The sequence below is a fragment of the Crocodylus siamensis genome, chromosome 11, assembly GCF_052110815.1.
Source record: "Crocodylus siamensis isolate JL-2025a chromosome 11, ASM5211081v1, whole genome shotgun sequence".
NCBI classification, from domain to species: Eukaryota; Metazoa; Chordata; order Crocodylia; family Crocodylidae; genus Crocodylus; species Crocodylus siamensis.
In genome coordinates, this window is record NC_143405.1 from 46,520,814 (window position 1) to 46,541,720 (window position 20,907).

The 20,907-nt window shown below is 41.6% G+C and overlaps 1 protein-coding gene across 5 annotated transcripts in view; it reads left to right on the forward strand.

The window, feature by feature from the left end:
• Nucleotides 1-20,907, forward strand: part of FLNB (filamin B) — a 145,270-nt gene that overhangs the window by 98,035 nt on the left and 26,328 nt on the right. For 3 of the 5 annotated variants that reach the window (XM_090022808.1, XM_090022805.1, XM_090022807.1), the window contains exons 20-33: nucleotides 1,151-1,268; nucleotides 2,836-3,098; nucleotides 4,060-4,657; nucleotides 4,978-5,151; nucleotides 5,572-5,734; nucleotides 6,160-6,320; nucleotides 8,922-9,089; nucleotides 11,754-11,877; nucleotides 12,432-12,588; nucleotides 14,213-14,402; nucleotides 16,410-16,657; nucleotides 18,336-18,410; nucleotides 19,209-19,311; nucleotides 20,313-20,453. In XM_090022808.1, the coding sequence (XP_089878934.1) occupies nucleotides 1,151-1,268; nucleotides 2,836-3,098; nucleotides 4,060-4,657; nucleotides 4,978-5,151; nucleotides 5,572-5,734; nucleotides 6,160-6,320; nucleotides 8,922-9,089; nucleotides 11,754-11,877; nucleotides 12,432-12,588; nucleotides 14,213-14,402; nucleotides 16,410-16,657; nucleotides 18,336-18,410; nucleotides 19,209-19,311; nucleotides 20,313-20,453 (2,683 nt within the window). The remainder of the gene's footprint in view (nucleotides 1-1,150; nucleotides 1,269-2,835; nucleotides 3,099-4,059; nucleotides 4,658-4,977; nucleotides 5,152-5,571; nucleotides 5,735-6,159; nucleotides 6,321-8,921; nucleotides 9,090-11,753; nucleotides 11,878-12,431; nucleotides 12,589-14,212; nucleotides 14,403-16,409; nucleotides 16,658-18,335; nucleotides 18,411-19,208; nucleotides 19,312-20,312; nucleotides 20,454-20,907) is intronic. The other 2 variants (XM_090022806.1, XM_090022809.1) reach the window with 1 other exon arrangement.

The following is a 20,907-nucleotide window of genomic DNA, read 5'->3' on the forward strand; positions in this document are numbered from 1 at the left end:
AGAATTCAGTTTTAAGGTTTTTTTCATAGAGGCCGTAGGTCGTAGATGCACTTAATAGCGCTTGTAGCATTTCAGACTGCAGCTGGGGTAATACTGGGAGTACTGTACAGAAAGCCATGAAACAGCAAGTCTAGCTTACCAGGTCTCGGTAGTAGGGAAGTGCTTTGTGATAAGAGGGGAGAAAACTTGGCTGTCTGGAGAAAAAGGAAGAGACATCTCTATATGGTTACTAGGCAAAAATGCAAGCAGATTTTTACCTAAATCTGAGGTCCATTTTACTTCAGGTTTGTAGGAATCCTGCACCAAGACAAGCTGTGCCCTTAACAGGGTGTAGACTATGAATTTGCGGGTGGGAGGAATTGCTAGGCAGTTAGCTTCCAAAGAACATCAGCAGTTGGGGAGGGAGGGAGGGAGGAAGAAGGTCTTGGCTTAATGCTATTTACTCAACTCTATCTACTTCCCTTGGGGTGTTGCTGCAGCTACCCATTTGTATGTTTGATTGAAAATAATCATGGAAGCTATTCACAGGCTTGTATGAAACATTCATGATTTCACTTGGGACCTGAACCAGCCAAGAACGTAAAGTAAGCAAACAGTGACTATAGCAAAAATATGGACTGTGGTAGGAGAGAATAAAAGCAGCACACATCTTCGGCTGAAACTTGCCATGACTATGTGGCATTCTAGCCAAAGTACGCAGGAGGATTAATCTCTCTGTTCTGAGTTGTACAGCTTAAAACCTTGGTATTTCAAATGCTATAATAATAACAGTCTCTTCAGGGCTGGATTTGGCATGCTCACTCCATACTGTGGAATGAGAGATCTGGTCTTTAGTGCTGGGTCATTCATTCAGATGTCATGCCTGGGCTTGGGAGGGTGGGAAAAGATTGGGGCCTCAGTTTTTGCCAAGTGATTCAAATGGTCTTCTGTAGACTGAAAGGAGAGAGAGCTTTCCCCACTTTTGCTGCTTTGAACTAAAAAGATTTAATGCCCTAGAAGCAAGAAAGCTGGGGGTTAACAGGGCTGCTGGAGTCTGTCCGCTGTCTGCCTAAACACCTTGAGGAATAAAGCAAAATGTAGTTCCTGAATAGTAAAAGCGTCTATGTACAATGGTTGAAAGCCTAATCTGCTACATCACTTTTCTTGTTAGGGTCCAATGAAGATTTCAGTAACTTATGGTGGTGATCCTGTCCCCAAGAGCCCTTTCACTGTGGGTGTTGCTGCACCACTAGACATGAGCAAAATTAAAGTTAATGGACTTGAAAACAGTAAGTACACCTGCAGTGTTGAATTGTACACAACCTGGTCTAGCCTTTTTAAATCCTACAAACCTTCCTGTCACTGAACAAAGCTATTCTCCTTGAAAGCTTGCTTCAATCAAAACTTAGAAACCATGTGGGTTTGTAATGCTAGATATGTGCAGGACTGCTCTTGTAAGTTAAACTTGTTAAATTACTGCTGCAGTCTAAAATGAAAGGTGCCAAGTACTTCTGCATAAATGGCTTTGCATAAATAGTTCCTGGTTCTAGCTAGAAGATGCTTTGCTTCATCTAGGCCTAGTTTTTAAATCTATTCTGTTTCCAAGTTTTAAAGCCAAATCTAATTTGAAGTTTGATCTTGTTGTTGTTGTTGTAGTAGTAGTAGTAGTGGCAAGGAAGGTCCATAAAATTGTAGATATCTACTTCTAGATGCTTGGTAATGGTTCATAGGGTTGACTTCTTTTTTTTTTTTTTTAATTTTAAACTGTGCCAAACTTTTGTGTTAATTGTTTGTTTAAGTTGCAAGAAGGGTACCTCAGACCTTAGACGTTAATACTCCCTCCATCCAGAGAGAATTGGACTTGGCTGCTTGCTGAATCATTTTGCACTTGTAGTGAAAAACTGTTTAAAAAAAAAAAAAAAAAAGCCTGGTGTCCAAAAGATCCAAGGCATGAATTAACTAGACTTGTTTTGTAGACTTTAAACCTCAGTGGTCTTTCTCTAGAATCAGTCTTCAATCTCAGTTGGTACAGCAGTAGGTACTACTATTTTGCAAGCACTGCTTTCTGATAGTTAGAAACTCTGGTAAACTATTATCTGAGAGGAGCCTAATTATAAGTAATCTGGTCTCAACTAATCTTTTTTCCAAAGGGTTTAGGAGCCCATCTGCTGTTTTTAGTTTCTTAACTCTGTTAGGTTTTTTTTTCTTCAGTGGGAGATAGGTCAGACAAACAGCTAAGTACCCGTGGAATCAGGCTACTAGAACAAGCAATTCAGTCATATCGACAAGCACACTGCTTTTCAACCTAACATTGCAAACTTGGGTTTGGATAGTTATGCCTTGTTACAAAGAGGCTGTGTTCTTTTTGAAGTGGCTAAGAATCGTACTTCAGCTGGAGTCTTTCTAAAAGACTCTTGAAGACTGGTAGAATTCTCTTTTGCGCTGACAGTAATATGGAGCGAAGTAATTTGGGTCAGGCTTACCATTTTGCTCCAAATAGGCAAAATTACTGCAAGACTGTTCAATTGGTAAAATGAAAAAACCTGAATTCCATGTCAAATCTTGGAACGCTCTTCAGTAAGCATCTTTAGTTCAGATGTGTGCAGGGTACGTCTAAGTCTAGGCAGTCTTGCTTCTGACTTCCAGTTACAGAGCCCTCTCTATTTATTTTTTTTCCTTTGCTCTTCTGCTTTTAGAAAGTCTTCTTGAAGTAGGAACACGTTGGCTGAAGAAATCCTTGTCTTTCAGCTCTCTGTGTAAGAGAGGTGTTTCTAGAGGTTGAAATGACCAGGACGTAGGCTGTTTTTAAACCCATGTAATCATGCATTATTAATATGGGTTTTCTCCCTCTTTAAGGGGTGGAGGTAGGGAAGGATCAAGAATTCATAATTGATACAAAAGGAGCTGGTGGACAGGGTAAACTGGATGTTAATATTGCCAGTCCTGTGAGGAAAGCTGTGCCATGTTTGGTGGAGCCAGTTCTAGGCAAAGAGTGCAGCACTGCAAAGTATATCCCCAGAGAAGAAGGAGTTTACATGGTGGATGTAAGTTACGATGGCCATCCGGTTCCAGGAAGTCCCTTCACGGTGGAAGCTGCTCTGCCTCCAGATCCGACCAAGGTAAATTAATAGCCATTGCTTTTAACATTTTACATACTGGTTTTCCCCACCTAATTTACAAACGACTAATCCTTCTCAGAGACTTCTAGGTCTCATTTGACCACCACAGCTTGTGTTTGTGGAAAATGTAACAGGTGGGTCTTCAACAAGACAGTTTTAAGACCAAGTTGCTATGTGAGAACATGAGTCCAAAAAAGCTTGGTCCTAATTAAATATTTGAAAGATGATTTGCCCTGTTAGCCAAAAGGCAGCATCCAGCAATGTTTCTCCCAATTATAATACTGGTTAGACCAGGTAAGTGAAACTTAACTGGCCCCACAGGTTAGATTTAAAGGGCACAGGGCTGGTTCTGTAGGCTGGATTGGGATCCTTGACCAGCTCCGCACTCCGGATCCAGCATGTGGATCTTCTCCATCTATAGGTGTGACATGTGATGCCCATGCCAGCCTGGCCCTGCATGCAAATATGGCATCTGCACCTCTGGCATGGACATTACATGCAGTACAGGCCTCAGACTGGCTCTGTTGCATGCAGGGCCGGGACGAGCACATGCTGCACGTGGCAGGTGGTATTGTGGGCTGGAAGACGGTGCTGGCCTGGATCTGGTCCACAGGCTCTTTACATTTGACACGTCTGGGTTAGACTACTGAATTTTACTCAAGTCATGCCATGGTACTTCTGTATAAATGTGTCTCCTTCACCCTGCTGCTTCTGTTTGGGTGTACAAATGCCAGCCTCACATAGGCTTGAGGAAAATGCCTGCTCTTCCATAACTTATGGAAACAGAATGCATAGAAAATTTTCCATTTTAATATAACTTTGGACATCTGCTCCCATGAAAGGGAAGCAAAGAACTTTATTTGTTGATAATAAAGTCATAAATAACAGATTTATCAGACTGAAGTAATGTGTTGTGCTGCTACAGAAATGCAATGACATGTTGCTGAATATCTTATCCTAGGTAAAAGCTCATGGTCCAGGCCTTCGAGGAGGTCTTGTTGGAAAACCAGCTGAATTCACTATAGATACTAAAGGCGCAGGCACTGGAGGTCTGGGTTTGACAGTAGAAGGCCCCTGTGAAGCTAAAATCGAATGCTCAGACAATGGGGATGGAACATGCTCAGTCTCCTATCTTCCAACTAAAGCTGGAGAGTATTTTGTAAACATTCTCTTTGAAGAGGTGCACATCCCTGGTTCTCCATTTAAAGCAGACATCGAGATGCCCTTTGATGTCTCCAAAGTAATTGCTACAGGCCCAGGTCTTCAACGTGGGAAAGTGGGCGAACCAGGACTACTGAATGTTGACTGCACAGAAGCTGGGCCTGGGGACTTGGGTGTAGAAGTAGTGTCAGATTCTGGATCTAGAGCAGATGTCCAAGTTCAGGACAATAAAGATGGAACTTACACCGTCACATATGTGCCACTGACTGCTGGATTGTACACAGTAAAGATGAAATATGGAGGGGAACAAGTGCCAAAGTTCCCTGCCCATGTCAAAGTTGAGCCAGCTGTGGACACAAGCAAAATCAAAGTGTTCGGACCAGGCGTTGAAGGGAAAGGTAGGTAGGAAGCTTTGAAACATGATGATCTGGATGCACCTATATTTGTTACTGTGAGGTGAAAGGGGGTGGGGGTTTACCACAGGAGTTTGTGGTAAATAGTACCTTAAGTTGTGGGACTTTCTGTTTCTATGCAGAATAGTTAGACCAATAACTTGAAAGCAGATATACCCCTCCCTGTGGTATTGCAGCTCTTGACTCTGACTCTGCATGGGAACTTAATTTTGTATCTCTTTACCAAAGTGTCTTTTAGAGTTAAGCGTGGGGGTTTTTTTTGTTTTTTTGTTTTTGTTTTTTTTTTGTTTAATCTTATTCTGCAGATGTCTTTAGAGAAGCTACCACAGATTTCACAGTAGATGCCACACCCCTAACAAAGACTGGAGGAGACCATGTCAAAGCACAAATTACAAATCCTTCTGGAGCGTCTACAGACTGTCTGGTCAAAGACAATGCTGATGGAACCTATGCAGTAGCATTTACGCCCTTTGAGAAAGGTAGTTTATTTCTAATTGCGCTAAGGGAGAGTAGATGTCAGGCTGAAAATAGCTGCTATTTGTTTTTATTATTTATTTTAATGGATTTGTCAAACTTTGCCAGCAAATTCAAGTTGTTCATGTTTATAAAATCCATTTAGCTCTGCCACCAGATTTTACTTCTGCAGGGAATCAGTGGAATGGAGTTACATGTACTGTAACTCTTCATCCATTCAAGTGTATAACTGTAGAAGAACATGCTATTAAGAAACATAAAATTTAAAGCACAATACGCAGGGGTAATGCTAAACATTCAATTTCTGATGCTGAAGGAAGAGCGGTGCCTCTTCCTTATTAACTTACAACAAGTCTTGAATGCACAGGTTCTCAAAGGCTGTTGTTGAGCACTTAAACCACTGGGTTTTTATTTTCCTTTGACAGGCCCACACAGAGTTGAAGTGACTTATGATGGTGTACCTGTTCCAAACAGTCCGTTTAAAGTGGATGTGACTGAAGGCTGCCATCCTTCACGTGTGCAGGCCAAAGGACCTGGACTCCAAGAAGCTTTCACAAATAAGCCAAATGCATTTACTGTTGTCACCAGGTAAACATTGCTGGTTGTGTAGAAGGAGCAGTAGCAGGCAAGCAGTGCCATGCCTCTTTGATGTAACACTAAATCCTGTATAACTACTACAAATTGGGAGCTTCAGATTATTTTTCATCTGTCTGTGGAGGTACTGTCCATGTGAGGCCAGCTCATTAAGTGCGTTTGTTAGCTCCTAGAACTACTATGAATAGAAGTTGTCAGTGAAACGAGGCAGAAATGAAATTACACTCACCTAGCACCTTCCATCCCAAATCATGCACAACAACTTCTATATCTTAACAGGGGTTTTAACTCATGAGTTTAAATGCAAAACATCTAGGGTAAAATGCAGTCAACCTGTAGTTACTTGATGCAATGACTATTAGATAGGCTGGATATAGTAATTTTGCAGATATGAAAGAATAACAATGTTGTTTTTGCAGAGGGGCAGGGATTGGCGGGCTCGGAATAACTGTTGAAGGTCCTTCAGAATCAAAAATAAGCTGCAAAGATAACAAAGATGGTAGTTGCAGTGCTGAATATATCCCTTATGCTCCAGGAGAATATGATGTGAATATCACATATGGAGGAGAACACATACCTGGTAAGTGCTGTTCAGATCTATAGGTAACCTTAACCCAACATTGAGCTAAATGGAAAGGTCTGCCTAGACATGATGGTACAGCTGGTCTTCATATTTGAAGCACTAGAATCAAGTCTTGGCTCTGAAACTTCATGGTATGCAGTGGTTTGATCCAAGATTTATAGATACGCTTTAAGAAAAAGCTCTTTGCTTATCTTGCACGTCTTACTGGTAGATGCCAATTCTGCTGCTGGTTTGGCTGTCTTGTTCTATTGCTTCTGTTTGGAGCACTGGGCAGGCTTTTGAAATTCGTGCTTCTCTTTGGGATTTTTAGTAATCTACTTAGAAATATGGCCTGTTTTTAAAGATCGCTTGCAAAATTAATTGAAGCCAGACCACTCTGTTTTAGCTACTGTTGTGAGCTAGCATAAAGGTATGGACAGGTGCCCAAAGCAACAAAATAAGAAAGCACTTTGTGTACCCGTGCTACATGTACTTCTGATTATTTGAAAGAATGGCTCTTCGGTCTTTCCTCTGATTGGTATCATGGTGTCCCAGATCTGAACTTAATGTGACTTCACCCTCCCCTCTGGTTAACCCTTTTAGAATGGAATGATTGGGTCAGCATGTAGATTGCTGCAGTGTGGGACCTCCCATTCTAGAAGTGCTCTGTTCCATTCTGGTAATCGATGTTGAAACAAGCAGTAGCTTGCTAACCCTTGACAGGGTGAGGCTAAGCAATCAGCCTCTCAAGTGAGCAAATTACTACAAATCCATCTTAAAAGGAAGAAAAAAAGGATAGTTGATGTGAAGGTGATGCTCTACGTTGGGATTTTATCCCTGCAAATGCTTTCCATTTGATGTGCCCAAACACTTGCCTGCTTGTTTTTCCTGGAAGGAGCACTAGATCTCAAGAGGAAATGCTGCAGTAGTAAATGACCACAACTTTCCAAGTGCCATTTGTCTGCATCAGTTCATGCTTGAACTCGTGGTGGCTTTTTGCATAATGTCAAAGGCTAAAAAAACACAAAAGGCAGATTAAATTGCTGACTTAATTTCTACTGAACTATTTCTGCACGATTTACCTTGACCGTTGTGTATTGAAGAGTAACGCACATTCTTACTTGGCACATCAGGTGGAACAGACTCCATCCTGCCAGTCCCACTCATTTAACTTGGAAAATTCCAAGGGATGGATGTCTGCAGGTCTCTTCATACTCTTGGCCTGTCTCGTGTCTGCTCTTCATTCTTGAATGTTGAAAAGCAAATGATTTGCAGCTGGGCACTCTACAGCAGCAGGGCAGAGTCGGGTCACCAGAAAAATAAGTTCAGCAATGAAACCCCAGTTGTGGCCAGCACTCTGGGTCCAGAACCCTGTGGCACGTAGCCCAGGTATTTCCAATGGCAGGCTTCAGGCACTTCAGATGTTTCTCTGGTTCTTTCTCCTCATCTCTTTAAGCTGAAGGCTTTACTTTCTGCAGTGAAGTGTCTCTTTGCTATAGCCCTGTATATTGGTGAGGTGCTTCTTGGAGTCGCACTTCCAATACTTGCTTCTGAATGCTGTAATCTTGCTAACAAATGGTCAGGCTCTCAAACAAACATGAAGTGTCAAGGCTAAGGCCAATTGGCAATCTAACTTCTGCTGTCTGACTGCTTCAGGTGACGTGCTGTACAGAGATGGACACACAATGTCCTACAAACTTGGGCTGTTTATGGCAGAATAGTTTACAAAAACTTCATGAGCAATTGACCTGGCAAATGTTAACTGAGCAAAGTCCATGACAATTAAGTTACAGCAAGTTGGGCTTTAGTCTGTAGCAGAGAAACCATACCTGAATAGTAAAGTTAGTAGGGTTGGCCTGCTTGGTAGCTGGTGTGCCTCAGTTCAGGGATATTAATGTCACCAAAAAACCCTTACTTCCCATATTGTAGCCAGTGATGGTCCAGGAAACATTGTTCTAGTCCTACGGTAGCCGGCGGCCCTTGAAACTCAGCAGTGCTTTGAGTGCTTAATGCAGATGACTGTTTGTAAAGCCGAGTGATACCATTTGTTTGGTCTGTCCCAAACTAGACCTCTTTAAGCCATTTCTGAAGTGTAGGGCAGTGCCAGCGTGCGTGTCTTCCATGACACTGACACAGGTGTAAACAAGGCTTAGACACAGTATAGATCTGAACAGTGGTGTAGCACTCTAGAATCTGATGCAGTTTACCCTGGGAAATATCAAGGTTCAAGTTACAGGTGTAGGTTTTTGCCTGCTTCTATCTTGGGTTAACTTTCTTCTGCTGAGTATGAACAGGATATAGGTTGGCTTGTTTCAGCAGCTGCCACCAGAGTTGATCATTTCTGCTCCAGACCCCAGTGTAACATGCATCAGTTCAACTTATATTGATTTATTTGTCCTGATGTTATGTGGTCAGGCCCTAGATTTTAACACAGTTCATAGGGAAACAGATGCATTTATTCTTTAATGTTGAAAGAGAACATGCAGGGATGCAGAAGACTATAAAAACAGGGGGACATAGTGAACATCTACTTCATAAACAGGTGAAGCTTCCAATAGCCAAAAAATATGTCCATTAGTACTTTTGCATCATTTAACTTGTATTGTATTCTCTTGGTAGGAAGCCCCTTCAAGGTTCCTGTGAAAGATGTCATTGATCCCTGCAAGGTAAAAGTTGTGGGACCAGGCTTAGGAACAGGTGTGAGAGCCAAAACGCCACAGTCCTTTACTGTCGACGCGAGTAAGGCTGGAATAGCACCTCTTGAGGTTGTCGTGGCTGGACTTAGAGGTAAGGACCTACGCATTCTGAAATATTCCAATAACTTGACTACTTTGAAGGTAACTATCCCTTCTTTTATTAGTGGAGTTTATTTATGATGATCAAATAGGCTGTACCCTTGGATTCTATTCCTATGGCAAAGCCAGCCCCACTGATAATTTTGTTCTCTCAAAGAGCTGGGTACCCAGCGCAGTACTTGTCACTCTTGGTGTCTTCATCTAAAGTTATGGAGGAAGGAGAGAGTTTACAATGGGCGTAGAGTTTTCTGAGAAGTATACATCTCAGTAGGTAAGCATTAAGGATTATTTCTAAGATGCAATGAAGCAAGGTGTCTGTCCTTTACATTTCTGAAAGATGTGATGGACATTACGTAGGCTAGGGAACCTGATGAGAACCAAAAATTACTGGATAAAAGCAAATTGCCCTTTTCTGCTTAGGAGTTGGGAAGTCTGTTCTGCAGAAGTTTTTGCATAGCTTTACTAGTAGGTAGTCACAAGTCATGCCCATGTTCTAAACTTATTGATATGATAGTTTCAGCAGTTTTTTTTCTGTGCTTTTTTTAATAGCACCCCTCCTGTTTGTTTCTCTGTACAGGAATTATGGCACAAGGCCAAGCTATTAAACTAAGTGCTAGAAGAATTTGTAGCCAGGAGAGGTTAGCCTGTTGATCAGCTCAGAAGAACTTGTATAGATGAAATGGTCTAGCCTAATCCTTTCTTGTGAGGAGAAGGGGAAAAAAGCACTAAAATCCTTGAAATAGGGACTGAAAAGGCTTGGTTTCTGTTGCTATCTTAACTAGAAAATACTTCCTAGAGACAAACTTGTTCCTTAAACGTCTGTTTTAATGGAGTTTTAAAAAATTAATTATGAAAACACCTTTTTGAAACGGTCTTCAGGCACAGCTGACTAATACCTTACGCTTACTTAGATCAGTCATGATGGTGATCCACCATTTACTGAATGCCTATGTTTAACTTCTATTTTCTGCATGATACATTTTTAAGACATTGATATCTGTACAGCAGATGAACCTAAGTGACTTAGTAAGGAGACTTGGCATCTATACTAATGCCCTGCAAAAAGAAAATCAAATATGTGCCCCTAACAGTGCTTTCTATCTATAGATGTGTAAGTAACTCGGAGGCAATCGAGTAACATGCATCAATGGATGAGGGAAAAATTGAGGCATAGAAGAAGCAGCTTTTCTTGAGGGAGTTTTAGTAGACTAGTGGTAACAAAACTAGACTTCCTGACTAACAGGCCAGTACTAGGCCATGTGGGGTATGTTTTATGCTCTTTCGTCCAAGAGGAAATGCAGCTGAGCACTCAAGGGGAAGTGGTGAGATCCAATAAAATTCCCTTTGAGAGAATAAGTGGTGTCTCTGCAATGAAGTAACTGGACCAGTACTCATCACCAAGACAAGAGATGGCTTTCATTTCATGAAAAGGTCCCACTTGAGGGCTTAGCTTACTTAGAAAAATTTAAGTTATGCAAACACGTTTGGCCTTTAAGCAATGGTGTATAATGTGTGACACATTCAGTTGCCAATGAGTTAGAATTTAAAACTAGTGTCATGTTGTCTGTTGGAACGTGTTGGTCTGTGCCTGTGTAAAACATGAGTGCCTTTTAAGTAATGGTTCTTTAATTCTAGCTGATGAGACGGATTCCCAGTCATGGCGCTCTCCATTGAAAGCTATTTCAGAGTTCTTTAAGGGTGACCCAAAGGGTGAATCTAACGAGACAGGTTTGAATTTTCACTAACTGCTGATAACAATTGCTGCACATAACAAATCCATGTGACAAGAGCCAAGAATCAGCTGTATAAGGCTGCTTTAATTAATAAGCTTTGCATAGCAACTGCATAAACTTCCTTTTTATAACTGCTGCATTGCTAGTTTTGCTTGGCTCTTAAAGCCAGAGTTACTGCACTTGTTAATATATGGCTTACGTTGAAATGTTGTCTGGATCTGCTTTCTCGCTGCATGCCAAATCTAGCTCAAAACTTGCTGTGGAATAGCTTCTTATAAAATCAGGTAATTGGTGCCATTTTCTTAGGATACTTTTTAACTGCAGTCTTCTGTTAACCTGTTGTCTTTTGGGCTAAGTTGGTGGAAGAGTCTCTCTTGCCTATCTACAGATATTAATTTGTGTATAATGAGCTGCAAAACGGGGTCATGAGACTAAAATCACTAAATGCCATATACTAACCAGCTTTAGAGCCCAACTCTGGTGCATTCCAGTAAATGTCTGCAGTCTCGTAAATGACAGTTCAGGCAATTATGATCTTTCCCTCTTTTTGTAAAGCTCTTCAGATGCACTTGAGTAATTGCCTTTAATCTGGACTATTTTGAAGAGCACGCTTTCTCTTGTAGTGTTCTGTTAGCTTAATTGTATAGCTGGTGCCATTTAATCATCAAAAAGTCTAACAGGCTGCTAGTGATGGATGCTAGGCATATCTCAAATTGGCAGCTCCTGAATATAAAACTGACTTCCGATACATGTCCACTGCTCATTGGCAGAGGCTTGGATCAAAGATGTTACTTATCATAGAGCTTTTAAATCGGCAGATCCCCTTCAAGCTTGAAGCAACAAGACCGCTAATGCAATTCTGCAGTGCCAAAACTGGGATTTGAATAGTGTTGTTTACAAAGAGTCCTATTTTTCTGTTTTAGGAGTGGTGGAGCCTGTTAATGTAGTTGACAATGGAGATGGCACTCACACAGTAACATATACACCTATGCAAGAGGGCCCATACACAGTCGCAGTCATATATGCTGGTGAAGAGATTCCTCGCAGGTAAGTCAATGAAAGTCTGAATTGTGCCAAAATATCTCCTGCTTAAATGAAATTTTCAGGATGTCAGGGCTTGGGTGAACTGTCTTAAAATTCTTAGACTCTGTACTTGACTGACTGAGAGCAGGTTCTGGATGAGTGTGTGTGGAATGTGCCAGTATATCAAGGCATTTTTAAATTGAGTAAATGTCATATGCTTCCAGGACTATAATGCAGCAAGTCTGTGTAAGTTAGCCTCTGGTTTGCTTAATCTTGTTCTGCTGGAATTCAATCTGTATGCACTTGTCTGAGTCTGGCATCTCCATCAAATGTCTGTCTTCCTTTAAACTAAACTAGTCTTCTCCAATATCCTTCTGGTGGAAAGGGTAGGAGTGGAGGATTCTGGGGTGTGTGAATGCCATTCAGGAAAGCTTCTTGGGGCTAATAGAAGCTAAGCACAAGACCCAGACAAACAGTGCTTTTGTTAGAGGCGTTAGGTTTGCTTAATATAGGATACCACATATGTAATTGGTGTTCGGGTTTCTTGGATTGATGAAAATCACCTTTTTTTCTTGAAGTCCTTTCAAGGTAAAGGTGCTTCCTACATACGATGCCAGTAAGGTGACTGCAAGTGGGCCAGGTCTCAGTTCGTATGGCATACCAGCCAGCCTACCAGTAGAGTTTGCTGTTGATGCTAAAGATGCAGGGGAAGGGCTTCTCTCTGTGCAGATAACTGTAAGTAATGGTCCTCATTCCCCATTGTTCAGCAGTGGCTGTTCTTGGTGGGTGTGGGGTGGCTGACGCAGCCTACCTCAGCTCTGAAGGGCCATGGCCTGAAAAGTATCTAGTGTTAAAAATGGTTGTGCGCTGACTAAAACTGAAGCTTTGGTTCAGACGGTCTTGCCTGAGAGTTTAGTGTCCAGTGACAGACCACAGAACTGCCTTCAGACTGAAACTCCTTACTGTGAACCTGATCTCACCTGGGTCCCAAATCAGTCTTGTAGTTGCAGTGATTCTCTCAAGGCTGCTGTACCTAATGTGATACTGTTAGGACCTCTGTGACTGACTAGCTTTTGATTTTGATCATCCACATGTCTCTGCATTTGAACAGCTGGGGTAAGACTGCCTTGCTTTAGTGAAACACACTATTGCTGAGGGCTGGAATTGAAGGGTCATGGCACAAAGTGCACTCTCCCTTTTTGCTTTCTTGATCCATGGACCCGTTAATGGTTTCTTGTGACACTTTCCAAGTGTCACAAAGCAGCTCCGTTGTGCACTATATCTCTGACTAGCACCTCCTACTTTGCAGTAGCTGAAGAAAGTTTCAGAAAAACCCAAAGGCCATGTTTGCAGCATGTCTGCTATCTTGCAGGGTGTAACTGGGCACTGTGTTCCATTCCTTGTAATTCAAAGTCCTAAGACTTGATAATAGGGCCAAGCCTCTACTCATTTGACCAGTAGGGTCTCGGTGCTTGGAGGTTGGTGACAAAGCACAAGCACCTTTGATTGAATTTATACCAGAAGCTGCAATTTAGCCGTGAAGTATGCTTCATAACTGGTTAGGCTGGAAACTTAATTCAGAGCTGCTTTGTTAGAAGCAGTGCTTGTGTAGAGTTGATGCTTGCTTTTTTTTAGATTGGGAGCTTTTTCTACTGAAGCTGAGGCATGCACTACTCCCACCAAGTCCATGCAGATCCTTAATTGTTGTAAACACTTTTATTATTCCTTGTAGTAACATTTGAATGTCCATTGTAGTGACAGTCAAAGGTTAATGGGGACTCCGTATAACACGCTGAACTCATAAAATGGTACAAGACACTGCTACCAGGGAAGCTTAAGAGTAGGCCAAATAATGCTTTTGCTCGTCTCTAATCTTTCAGGAAGCAGCTGGCTGCAAAGCTTTTTTTTCAACGCTAGTTATATTCTCCTGGAAGCCTTGTTCTGACTTCAGCCCTTGAAGTTGGGTTACATTAGCCATTGTCATATGGCTAGATACAGGAAATGAATAGTACTTCCTGACATCTCTGTCTAAGTAATTAGCAATTAATTGTAAGATGATTGCAGGAAGTCTCTTATCTGCAGTCTGCATACAAACAAATTGTGTTTAGATGCAGGACAACTTTAGTTGTCATGCCTTGGCAGATTTACAAAGGTCTCTTTAAAGAATCGCGCTAGGAACAGACTCTTTTTAAGTTCTTTAAACTGCTTTTAAGAGACCTTTGGGGCACACTTCAAGATACGGTTCTGACAAGATTTATTGTTCTGCTAAAATAGATGCATCATTTAGTCCTGTGAAATTTGTGGTCTGAAGACTTGGATTTTCTTTCTTAGTCAGTTCTTCGCTTTTTTGCGCCCCCAGGATCAAGAAGGCAAACCGAAGAGAGTTGATGTTCATGATAACAAAGATGGCACTTACACAGTAACTTATGTCCCAGACAAGACGGGCCGCTATACAATTGGTGTTAAATATGGTGGAGATGAGATCCCATCTTCTCCTTACCGAATCCGTGCATCACCAGCTGGGGATGCCAGCAAGTGTTCAGCAACAGGTAGGATCCAGGTCTTGTCTGTCTGAATGACTTGGTGTGAACTTAACTACTGGAGAAGCTTTTTCCTCTTTCTTTGGTCAGCACACCAAAAAATATTAGAGAAGCTCATGGGGCAGGTGGTGGATTTTGCCAAGAAAATAAAAATCTGAGGAAAATAAACATGGAATCTAGGTAGCTATTTTCTGTAGCAGGCACCAAGGACTTATGTAATTTGTGTCCCCAAGTGGCTTTTTTTAGAAGCCATTTTCAACAGGGTTGGTCATCCCCAAAGTCATGTTTATGGGGAAGGCTTATTGCTTTAACCTTGGCAAGAGAATGTCCTTAAGCAAAACCCTGTAGCGGCCTGTTAGATGTCTTGGGTTGCATCTGTAGCGTTAGCTTGACATGGAGTTTTGCTAAGAACTTGTGAATGGGGGCTGTGATTGAAGCAGTTGTTATGAGTTTAAGTTGACAACACTTACGTTAACAAGCAAGGGACTTTGTGCTAGGCACTGTACAGAGACGAAACTCTCTGTTTGAAGTTGCTGTCTGTAAGGCGTGAATCTAAAGATCTGAAGCTTCTAAACTGCCGGGCGTAGAATCCCCATCTGTACGAGCCCTGGGGGCAGGAGGCGCTGCTTCCTGCTGGGGCAGCCAAGGTCCAGATTCTGGGCTTTCCCTTTGGGCCTTGCTTGGTAAGTAAAGGAACTGCCTTTCATTTGTGAATTTAAAAGGTGAAGAGGCACAGTGCTGTGAAGAATCTCCTGGCAAGATTGACTTGTGTTAGTGAAACCTTTCCAGCTCAGACTAGTGCCAGCTGACATCCAGAATCTGGGGAGGGAGGTTTTTATGAGCTCTGACACTTGCAAGCTTTTAAAATAACCGAGTTGGGTTCTTGTCACAGCCGAAGCAGATGTACAGCAGGTATCACGTTCAGAATTGAGGTAAAAACATTAGTTTCTTGAGCCATGCTGCTGCTTGATTTGGTGATTTACACAGCATGGCTGAAAACAGCAGCAAAGTGTTTTGTTTTGTTTTGGTTTTTTGTCAACTGTTTTTTTCAGATATCAGCTTAAATCTAGCATCTCTTTGAAATGCTTCAAAGATGAAAATGTAGGATCTTTCTGGATAAGCCCTAATGTGGTCTCCAGAGAAGAAATGCTGAAATATATCACATGAAACTAACCAAAAGCTAACTGTTTTGGATAGGCTGAAGTCAGCAACAAAAAGCCTTTTGTGCTTTAAAAGCAGGTATCCTAAATGTACTGCAAATCTGAGATGTGAGACTTTTATTATGCCCTGGTTCACAAACTATAACCTCCTTTAAAACCTGAATTTGTCTGGAGCATGTTGGCAGTGAACTCCTTAAGTATACCAGAAAGGACCTCGGAATATAGTAACTTCAAATGCTGGCGCTTGGTAGAGCACTAAAAACCCTCCACAATTAATGTAGAAGGAAACATGGTCCTCTATTGTGAATGTGTTCCAGTTCTTAATTATAGTCCAAGTCAGTCTAGGTAGTCTAGGGTGGCATTTTTATCTTATTTTATTGAGCTATCATGAAGCCCATGGCTTAAGCAATAGAAGACAAGGTGCTACTTGGCTCAGTGTGGAGCGTTCTCTAAGGCTTTATTAAGAGCTTTAGGTTATATGGTAAGAGCAAATTTGGTGGATTTTCCAAAGTTTTATTCCAGTGTTTTCTTGCCCTGTCTACTTTACTGAGCTGTAGAAGACTAGGCTTTAAAGTTGGACTTTGCATCAGAGATGGGTTTTTGGAATACACGAGTGGTATAAAAAAGTAAAGCATGCTTTCTGGAATGATAGCTTTTTATAAAGAGCACTGCAGCTCATAACACTACAAAACTGGTCTTGTGACCACATTACCATGTTATTTTTAGCCAGCATGTTTTCATTGTTAGCACTTGTTTCTCTAATAGAGTGTTGACCTCTGTGTTTTATACCTACGAGAAGAACCTGACTGAGGGAGCTACTCCAAACACACTTCCTGTAATCCAAATTGCCTTCCAGGTCCTGGCATTGCATCCACCGTGAAGACTGGTGAGGAAGTTGGTTTTGTAGTAGATGCTAAATCTGCAGGGAAGGGGAAAGTAACTTGCACAGTTTTGACACCTGATGGTACGGAAGCTGAAGCAGATGTTATTGAAAATGAGGATGGGACTTACGATATCTTTTATACTGCTGCTAAGCCAGGAACCTATGTGATTCATGTCCGTTTTGGTGGAGTGGATATTCCTAACAGCCCATTTACTGTAATGGTAAGAAATTTTTGTGGTTTTGGTACGCTTTTTTGCTATATATCCATATTACCCATCTGATTTGCCAAGCAAACAATATTTATAATTTTTCTAACTTTAAGAACAGCTAGTTATCTAATCTGTTGAACATGGTATACTTGCCCAGTCATCTTTTTATAAATGCTTTGTGCAACTGCCAACCAGAGGTCACTTGGAGGTCTGTTTTTAAAGGGGTCTCCATATGATGCACTAAGATGGAGGCTTTGACATTTCTCCTTCATTCATAGAAGCCATTGGAGAGAGACCCTCAAAACACTGAGCATGAGGCTTAGCTTAACACAGCCTCAAAAGATGTCTGTGAAACTAACCATTTTGTCAGCACACTGAACCTCAAGACAAGGTTAAGTGTAGGATGACTGGAGTGGAGAACAAACTTAGTCAAAATACTGGTTGTTTCTCCAAGGTAAAACAGCACATCTCAGCGTTTCTTCCTAGTGTTATGAAAAACAAGGCTTTAGCCTTGTGCTAACAATCTAGGCTGCCTCGAGCATACTTACTTTTTTCCGTAGTTGCACTGTCATGTAGTGTGCTGAAAGTCGTAGATTTGATTTGATACTAAGGGGTAAAAGTGGCTGGTTGTTATAGATGCAGTAAATGGCATTGTCCTGCTAATCTTGATTTCAAGGCTTGATATGCTAGTGCTGTCCTTCAAACCCAGACGTATGTTGGTTATTTATACTAGTTAGCTTGGCAGATTGCTGCTAGCGTCCCTGAGGACTCTTTCAAGTGAAACATGATTCCTTGCGCAACTGTTCAGCATTCCACAGGAAATGCCTCTCGAGGTCAATGATCCTATTCCCAGGCCAGTCGAACTGGCCACTTCCTAACCTACTAAGCCATTATGTATTTGACATGAGTGTTTTACTTGATTAACTAGTGAAACAGCAATCACTTTGTTTTTATAGGCCCTAGCTCAGTATAAAATCCCAGCGAGCTGCTTCACTTCAGGGATTTGCAGTGGCATGAACTGGCAAAGCAAGAAAAAGCTCAACTCCAGCTGAAGTGGAGTGACCTAATGTTGATTTTTGTCTGAATTTCTGTGGTGTGTTCAAGCAGGAGAGACTAATGTTCAGGTCATTCTGTTGGCGTGTGTGTGGGAAGGGAGACTGCATTGGGGCGAGAATACATTGTCTCAGCAACAAGAACCATATTCTTCCGATTCATGGACTTTAGTTGGGGATTGTTTGGTTCCTTTAGGGAATCGGGGGGCTCCTATAGACATGCAGGGAACCGGCTCTGCACTGGAAATCCAGTTTTAATAGTGTTGGCTGGAACCCAGATTTAAATGCATTCGAGCAGAGTCTGGTGTCACGTAGATCGGCATCCCCATGCTGAAAAATGGTAGCAGGGCACTTTGAGCTTTAGTTCAAAGTGTCCCGCCACCATTTTTTGGCGGGGGGATCCTGATGCATGTGATGCTCGGGCACTTCTAATTAACATGGCTTGCTGATTTAAAGCACACTCCCCATCCCACCCTCCCACCTCGTGGAGCGCGTGTAAAAATGCCCAAAATATCCTGGGAGAGGACGCCAAAGGACTGACAGGGTCATTCTTATATTGTCGAGCATTATGTAGTCTCTAAAAGTGTTAATTCCTTCAGCACTTGGTATCAAATTAACCTCCGTTTGCCACTAACCAGGCTAAAGATGCAGATGAAGTTGCAGCATTGTCACAGGAGCCAGTAAGCGCATGCCCCTCTGGATTTCAACCTTGGGTACACAATTTCTTATTTTTCATCCTACATTCCATTTCAGATGTGACAGCCTGCTTCTTGGAACTGCTTGAATCTGTCTTGGTCTTCTGTGGTCACTTATTCATTACCTTCCAGTTGATCAGCTAGTTTTGGGCTTTGTGCTTCATTCAAATCTGCTTCCCGTCACTGCTTTAAAGGGATTCCTCCGATTTATTGTAACATTCCAAACATGAAGAGGACAAGAGCACTTCTGCTATTTGTGCAATTTAGCCTTGCAGTACAAGTTGGAAACCTTCCCAGTAGAATGGCAAGCAGTGGCTAGAATCTAAAACTGCAGTGTGAAACTTGTATTTCATCAGTCATAGTTTCTAGGGTCGGAAGGGACCTGAGCAGATCATCTAGTCTGACCCCCAGTGTTTGCTGCTTGACGTTCTAATCACTCTGCTGCTCAAATTGCCTTCTCTTCTAGGCCCTAAGTAACTAAACCCATTGAGATGGAGCAATTTTTGGGTCTTGTCCATACTACGTTGTCTTCCATGTTTTCTGCTGTTTTCTGGTGTGCCTTCCATGTTCATTGTCTACTTTTCCCATTTGGATCTATGCTAACTTAATTGTTATGGGTGGCTTTACTGGGCAGTTGTCCAAGTTAAGCAAAATCCAGCAGTTGATTCATTGCTCTACAGTAATTATCGCAAACTCTAATTTCATGTCATCTTGATACAAAGACTACATTTTGATCTGTTTGTCTTTCTGTTTATTTTTTAAAAAGAGATTTGTTTTCATTCTGTTACAGTAACAAAGCTTGACTTTTTTCTTTAGGTCACAGAAGAAGCTTACATTCCTGTTGGTGACATGAATGGCATGGGATTTAAGCCCTTTGATATGGTTATTCCATTTGCTGTAAGGAAAGGAGAAATAACAGGTAAACATTTCATTTCCATTACAGCAAGCTAAGTAGAATCCTGCTTTTCACAGCACACTTCACCATTTATGACTACAGAATATATGCTGGGAAAGTCGCTTTGAACATATTAACCTACTTTTTTTCTTTTCTTCTTGGCTGATTGCACTTGAAACGTATGGCTGCATGTGGTGTAAGCTTAAGAGCAACAACATTAAGCACTTGAGGCATAATTAAATTTTTAAATAGGGAAAAGGAAGTCTGAGATGATGCCGAGAATCATTCTATGCTGATATCAGCTGTTCCTCTAGAGGAGAACTCTTACTATACTTGGAATACATGCTTAACCCTCAGACTTTGTCATTGAGTAAAATCCCTGGCACAAATGATGGCTGAGCGTGATCTACTGATGGCCATGTAACATCTCTTCTGATGCTTCTGAAAGTGCTGGGCTTTCTTAACAGACTGCCTGCATCAGTTAACGAGTCAGCTAGACTTCCAGCCTAGCTCTCGGAACACCTAAGGTTGCTACAAACTATTAGTGTAAAGGGCTTTTTACTGGTTCTCTACACTCCTCATGGCCAAATCCAGTAATGTGCCCACTTGTTCTTCAGCACAGAATGTGTTGCAATCTGTGGCTGTTGACCTAATGAGATTTGCTTTAGGGTGCTCAAATCTCTCTCCCTTTTCCAAATAGCTGCAGGCAAGCACTTTGTAAAAGCAAATTGAGTAAGATGTGCATTATGTATATCGCTTTAAACTTTCTACAGACAAAACTGGTTATGCCAGATCATCAGGCTGTTCACTATATATCTGCCTCTACATTGCATTTATTTAGGTAAGGTAGAAAATGTTTGATATTTCCACCAGTTTATACCTGAACTGGCTGGTGAGTTGCTTTTAATTGTTTTAAATGTTTGGATGTAATATTATCTAGTGCTCCTCTTAATCTGGCTTTTTATTGTGGGGAGTGCATAGGAATCTGTTCCAGCTTCTTTCTGTGTAAATTCCTTCTCTCGTAGGGGAAGTGCATATGCCTTCTGGAAAGACTGCTACACCAGAGATTGTGGATAACAAGGATGGCACAGTAACAGTCAGATATGCTCCTACTGAGTTTGGGCTACATGAAATGCACATAAAATATATGGGAAGCCATATTCCAGGTGAGTATCTGACAGTAACTTCTTTAGTGGGATCCAGTTGGAAGTGTTTGTGCCATTCCCCTTTTACAGGCTGGGCACGAGTGTGCTGGTGACTTGTCAGTGTATGAGCTTCCAGGAAGCCTGTAGAGTAGCAAGTACAGTTCTATTTCTGAATCAATGCTTTGAGCATCCCACAAGGGAATGGAAGTGGTAGAGAAAGTGGAGGGAGGGGAGCTTTTAGTGTGGTTTCGCAGTACAAGCCAGACCTAAAATGGATTTCGCTTTTGGGAACCAGCTCTAGTGGCACTTACTGTGAAGTTGAAACGTATAATTTTCTAACTACGCTTTTTTTTTCAGTGAAATGTACTGTTTTTTGGAGGTATACAAAAGCAGTACTTAATACATGTGTAAACTAAAGACTGTTTTAGCATAAACATTAGAAACTGTGGTAAGAACCCAGTTGCTGAAACTAATA